Below are 6,912 nucleotides of genomic sequence, written 5' to 3' on the forward strand. Positions count from 1 at the left end.
TCGGTCTGTATATCTGGGAAATATTAGTCGAGTAAAAGTTATTTTTTCCACGATTCGTTCCATAAACTTAACTACACCAATATTCCACAAACGACAGAGCAAACAAGCTACTAGCTCAGTAAAGTAGTAATCATGTGGTTCTTATAAAATGAAGGAGGTCGGGTAACTTAGAAGAAGAAGAAGGGACAGAAGAAAATTCTGCTGATAAATTAATGCATCAATTTTCTGGTAAGCGCGCGCGCGCCAAAGTTTAGCATCTATTTGCGTTTTCAGTCCGCTTTCATGAAAGTTTAACTGAAATTATCTTCCAAACATAAAGGACAATATTTAATTTTACTTGTTATAAGAAAAAGTGTTTTCTCTCGTCCAGTGTTTTGGAATTGGAAAAGCAATTTTCCGCAACTATTTGTTCCATGTCAGAGGTCCGTTTTTTTCCCGCCCTTGGAACCAATAGGAGCTCTCCATTTCGTCGTGGGTTTTTTTTTTTTTGGCGGGGAGGGGGGCGGGAGTGGGGTTCCGAAACGAACACGAGGTGCACTAATAAACGAAAAATTGCTTCTTGTTATCCTTGAGGTTTCAAAGGGAACAAACGACTTAACAGGAAAATGAACAAGATCAATAACTAGCTAATTGTTTTATCTTAACCGAACACAGTTAGTAAGATTTTCCTCTTTTCGTAACAGAGAAAGGGCTGCTAATTGAGGTTCAGCGCGGGAGCGTTTCCGGGTGAGAAAATGCTGACCGCGTGCGAAACAGATCAGAGAAACAGTTTTAAATAATTGTCTTTGAATAGATTTTTCTAAATGCGACGACGTTTAATTTTCCTCAGCAAATTCACCATTTGGTAAACATCGCTGAAAGTCAAACTACAAAAGAGAAGATGATAGAATACCCATTCCTTCTGGGTTTTTTTTTTTTTTTGGCTGAAAAGAAGAAAGTGAAAGGTGTTCACCATTTCGCCAATAATTCCGGAAATTTCAGTCAGGAAGTGAACTGGATAAGATGATTTTGGTTCGACCGACCGGAAAATTTTCGAACCGAAGATGGAACATCCTGAATGGTAGTCCAAAATATCCGTATGGAAAATGTGTTTACCATTGGCAGTTCTTCACCGCCATCTTGGAATTATCATCAGGTCGAACGTCCTAGTCTCTTTCGGTAAATTAGGGTTTTGAGTGAACGGAAAATGGCCAATTCGAATGAAATTTGCCGTCAGGCATTTTTGCTTACCATTTGTACAAACCACTGACGAACCGGTTTCTCCGTGCAAATGGTAAACAACCGGTATATAAAATGGGAACCTCTCGCCCTTACCGTGTGCGTCACAAGCTGAAACTAAATTTTCATTTCAAACACATGATCAAACAAGTAAAAAAATATATATGTTTAGGAGGGTACATAACAATGAAATCTGTTATATATGCTATTTCAGAAGAACGGTATATTCCTTTTTTGGCTAGGAATCTAAAGAAATAACTGAGAATCGAGAGACTTGAAGATTTCACTTGACCACCAGAACTGAAATACAATCAGCGGTGCGTTTCAAAACATATTTTAAACATTATGCGTTTTAACGGAAAAGCTTAGAATTACATTTTAACGGGAAGTCTTTCATTTAAAATACTCCGTACGTGTTTTCAACATGAGGTCATGATTTCCCCTTCAGTGGCCAGTGTCTACCCTAACCAGATCGCTTAAAGGAAAGGCTAAAAGCTTATTCTTCCTTTTCCACTAACGGAACTGCCTATTGCCTAAGATTTCCTGTGGGGCTGAAGCCACTTTTTATAGTACTTAGTCCGTGTTCTTTACTTAACGTCCCACGCTCATTTCTGGCTCTTATCTGTTCTTTTTTTTTTATTTTTCTGGAGAAAGATAACAAAATTTAAAAGCGCATGTTTAACGAACTGCCCGAAGAAAAACCTTTGGACGTGATCGGCCAATACACAAAATACGAGAACCCGTTCTGTAGGGCTTGGAGGCGTGCGAGTACTGTAATGAGAAAAAAAAAGTCATTGATAATCGTTACAGATAAGATAGCACAAATCATTCATCAGTCAGCTCGTGTTCCGCAGTCGGCGTTCTGTGGCCAAAACGTTGACGCCGTCGGTGTTTTGTGGCAAAAACGGGACGACTCTGACGACTGGCCTTCCCGCACTCGCGGGTCAATTCGGGACAAGGCAAGCCCGACATGAATTAAAATTTTCTTATTTCACTGGCATCGCAATATTTGAAATAATCGTTTTAGAGTGGGATTTAGGTGATAAACAAAAGGTCGACGAATATAAATTAAACAGTAGAACACGCAATCTTTTACGGGGAAATGGGAAAAACAGTTTCAAATTTTAGTTCCTCACAGCTGGTGCCCCGTTATTTATTTATTTCATCAACTCTGAATTTTTTTGATACAAACTAATACACCCTTGTTTGAGTCTAACTCGCTCTAGTTTAATGCACTGTAGTTATCATATGGCTCGGTTAGCTATCTACTTAAGGTGTAAAGATATTGTCAAAAAAAAATATATGTATATATATTATAAAACCTGAGAGAAATAAACTCAATATGCGACGCCTTCAACGCAAAATAAAAGAGTTACAAACATTCTTTGAATAGCATCGCTGATACTCAAACCTGTCTAAAACGGGAACATTACAAACGGTTGTTTTCGAATTTCAGGGAAAACCCCGGCGAAACAGACCGTCAAAACATGCAATAATCAACATATTAAACGTTGAATTTACGGACATGATATTACTCTGCTATTTTGGCATAACGCAATATTTCACAGACTTTACGTCATCCAAGGTCAACAAAATGTTTACAAAGCTAATCCTTTATCTGAATTTCACTGTTGCGTTGTCTTTTATTCAATCAATGCGAGTTTTCTCTTTGCGTCAGCTCGATTTTATATTCTGATTACAGTATTTTTAGACCGATGTTTTTTTGATGAGCTAGAGAGGACAAAAACACCAGAATTTTAGTACTATTTTAGGTACATTTCTTTTCACTTTTTGTCATCTAACGCAATCGTGAAACAAAGTTCAAATATAAACTGACAAAGAGTAACAACGTGTTCTGTGAAACGTGTAAACTTTCACACTACGCCACTACGTGTGTCTCGTAATACCACTTGACTGTTCCAGCGAATGCGTGAAGGAAGTCACGTCCTTCTGTTGTGACAATATTTCCTCTTATTCAGACAGGATTTTGGAATATACTGTACTTTTGCATTATTCAGGGCTGAGTCAAAACGAAATATTTATAGCGATGTAAAAATAACCGCATGATTTGTCGTGTAAGAAAAGGTGAAAGGGGTCTTGAAGAACGACCGGAAGTGAAAGAATAGTTTGTTCTTACGTCATAACATACTTGGGCCACGTGAACCTTATAAAAATGGCGGCGAAACTAATTATCAATCACTAGTTTCGTGCGAGATTGCGAGGCGTTTGAAAGATTCATCTGACGGGCCATCTGCCTTTTTCCTCTATCCGTTAAGATGGCTGACGATCAGAGAGAAGAGTCTTTACAGGGAGTTGCCGAGAAAGTTGATTCTTCGCCGAAGTTATTGTTAAATGGAGAGGTTTTCACTGCTTGTTCTGATCATGACGTTGCGGGTTCATCTCATTCGGAAGATGAAGTCGATCGCAAATATCACCACTCTCCCATCGATTCCCACTCTGACAATGACGTTAAAGATGGTGCTGGACCTTTTCAACCTCCCAGTGAGGAACTGGCTGAGAAAATTGTCTCCCAAGTCGAGTTTTACCTTGGCGATGATAACCTCGCCAAAGATGCTTTCTTACTGAAACATGTCCGTCGTAACAGAGAAGGATATGTCAACTTGAAGCTTATAACGTCGTTCAAAAAAGTGAAGACGCTAACAAAGGATTACAGAGTAGTTGCGGAAGCCTTGGAAAAATCGAAAGAACTTTCGATGAATTCAGAAAAGACGAAGGTAAGAAGGAATGTGCCGCTTCCTTCAGAACTTCTCGAGCGTAATCCGGGAAGAACTGTAGTTGTCACTCATCTAGAAAACGCTACCATGGAAAGCGTGAGCGAAATCTTCTCCAAATGTGGGGAGATTGAATTAATTCGCATCATTCGCCCAGGGAAAGCAATCCCTCTCGATTTAAAGCCCTACTTTACCAAGCATCCGGAGCTTGAAAAAGAAACAACGGCAGTTGTGGCTTTCGAAACCATGGCGGCCGCTGCCCGTGCTTGCAGTGAAATGTCGAAGGAGGGAGGCATGAAAGTCGTGGAACTTGGCAAGCAAGGCGCCAAAAAGGAGAAGTCAAAATCCAAGACGAAATCTAAAGACAAGGGAAGCGATGCTGGGCGAGATTCTGACGAAGAACACGATGACTCCACAAAGAAACGACGCAATAGAAAGAAGAACAAGCGTGTACAAGAACTGATGGGCAAGAACTCAGATGATAGTTTTTCAAGCTCATGTTCTTCAGATACAGATAACTCTTATTCATCATTCAGTACCTGTCGACGCCGGTATAACAATGGGGGTAACCACACTCCAGACAGGGCTGCTTCCCCCACTGGCACCCCCCGTCCCATAGGTCGACGGTCACCCCAGAGCAGCCCAGAATTGCCCAGGAAGCTGGCAAACATTGTAGTGAAGGAGGGCAGTAACAGTGCTCCAAATAGCCCATGGTCGCAGCGCCGCAAGTTTGGATCACCAAACAGCGGTCATTCCCCTCACACTAGCCCACTGGTCGATTCCACCAGCCCACGTCACCGGATGATTCAGTTGGAAGGTGTTGAACGACTTCCGAAAGGACCTGATGGAACAAAAGGATTTCACTCAGGTTTCGGACGAGGCAGGCCTCTTGTAGCAGTTGCGTAGGACATTTTAATCAGCTACCTAGCTACAAATATAAATTACAAACATTTGAAGAACAAATTTAGAGTATAGTTATTTAACGTATACTTGTAGGTTCAATCTTTAGCAAGAATGTAGAACTACTCTTATCAGTGTAGTTGACTGGGATGTGTTAATTACATGACATGATGTATAAACTAATGTATTCTGAAGATAACATGAGTGTGCTGGAAAATGCAGGGAAGGTGGATCGCAATATGATGACAAAACCAATTCAGTGAAGTGATATTGCAGGCTAAAATTGTTAATGCATAAAGAGGCAGCAAAATTTTTATCTTTGTATTGTTATGGAAGTTGGTTTTGTTTCTATTTTGAGAACTTCCACTTCTATTAAATTTGTCAGTCTTTCTCAAAGGGTGTATTTTGGGAAAATGACAAAATTGTATATTTAGGTGTGTTACGTGTAAATTTACAGTGCAGCAAATAGTTTCACATAATATGCGTTATCATTGTTTCAGCTTGTTTCAATAATTCAGGAAATGGTGTAACACTGCAAAAATCTCAAAAAAGTGCTCTCCAGTATAGCATCCATTAGACCTTGGAATATTGAAATACAGTGGTACCATTTCACTGGATTTTTGTCTGTATATAAGTGGAATAAATTATTGCTCAATTCCAAAAATGTTCAGAGATAACTGTAAATAGGTAAGGATAATCACATTATAGATTTTATAGACAACTTTTCAAAGCATGTGTTGAGTTTTCGATTTTGACGATTTCATAGTTTTCTTTTGTATATTTTTTTGGTTGGTGAGCTTGCAAGAACATATTATTTCAAACTATTGTGTATAAAAGAGATATTGGTATTCTGATTGCAAAAAAGACAGACTAAATTTGTTTCAAATCTTATCAGAAAAACGGTATTCTATTAGATCATTTTCTGGACACGCAGTGGTTCAGCCATTGAAGTGGACTGCAAGGCTTTAATGCTAGGAATATTCTAAGCTTAAAGTTCGAAGTTCACTTTACCTTGGGTGAGAGGGTGGCTTTCTAATTGGTTTTCTTCAAATTGTTTAGGATGTAAGTTTTTTTTTATTTTAGTTTATTTTAGTTTTTCAAGTCTAATGGTTTGAAACACTGTAACTTGTGTATTAAAAGAAAAAAATTGAGAAATATCACTTATTGTGGCTAGTTTTACTACATGGTAGAACTCTCTTCTTAAAATGTCATTTAGTATAACGGGTAATCAAGTAGTAATGAATGGAATTAGAAAGTAATTTTGCACATTTTGGCAAAATTCTAACAAATGTCTGCACCTTTATGTGGGGGACAATTAGAATGTCAATTAAACACAAGTGAAATTTGGTGGGTGTACCATTACCTTTCATTATCATAAGGGGCAAATTATGCTCAATCCTGGGTTCCTGACTTGTTTATTATATCAAGAACTTTTGCACTAAATGTCGCCATGACAACTTTGTAATTTCACATTTAAAATTATAAATGCCGAAATTTCATGCCAAAATTAAGGAGTAATTTGTCATCCATGATATGTACATTAATAGAAGATGGTGTTCCATGCTCTCTAATTAAATAATGCACACTTGTGGTCTAGTAAAACTGCTAGCAGAATGTGAGTGCTTTCAGCAGTTTCTCTAGAGCCTAAAGTGCAATATTTTCATGGAAAACTTGGAACACCACCACCCATTTGCTTTAGAATATAGCATGAAAAAATGAAAATGTTTATGGGATGGTAATTGCACTGGGAACACAACATCTGGGGCATTTGTGCTTCATAATGTTCAGCTGTGTATTTATTTAACAAATAGATTCCATGTTGTTGTGCATCTGTTCAGTAATAGGTCACAGATGATGCGAAAACATCAAAATGAGTGTGTTGCTGATGTTACCACACTTTGACGTATCCTTTGTGTATCACTGAACAGATGCATGGCAACATGGAACCTATCTGTTTTATATAATTATGAAACAGCAACAAAAAAGTGTTACTGACATCATCTACATATCTGTTCTCCAATAGATCATAAGTGACAACCAATCAAAATGTGAGAATGATTTG

General features: G+C 38.4%; 1 protein-coding gene across 1 annotated transcript; it reads left to right on the forward strand.

Moving 5' to 3' along the window:
- The first annotated feature begins 3,372 nt into the window (after nt 1-3,372).
- LOC110059002 (la-related protein 6-like) lies at nt 3,373-6,196 on the forward strand. Its single transcript, XM_020765663.2, has one exon. It carries the CDS (start codon nt 3,495-3,497, stop codon nt 4,854-4,856), a length of 1,362 nt encoding a protein of 453 aa, XP_020621322.1. The 5' UTR covers nt 3,373-3,494; the 3' UTR covers nt 4,857-6,196.
- Nucleotides 6,197-6,912: the final 716 nt, after the last annotated feature.

The sequence above is a fragment of the Orbicella faveolata genome, unplaced genomic scaffold (genome assembly GCF_042242905.1).
Source record: "Orbicella faveolata isolate gen_17 unplaced genomic scaffold, um_ofav_v1 contig_26, whole genome shotgun sequence".
Classification (NCBI taxonomy): Eukaryota; Metazoa; Cnidaria; class Anthozoa; order Scleractinia; family Merulinidae; genus Orbicella; species Orbicella faveolata.

Coding starts and splice junctions, on each gene's coding strand:
- LOC110059002 (XM_020765663.2), top strand. CDS start 3,495: ATGGCTGACGATCAGAGAGAAGAGTCTTTACAGGGAGTTGCCGAGAAA.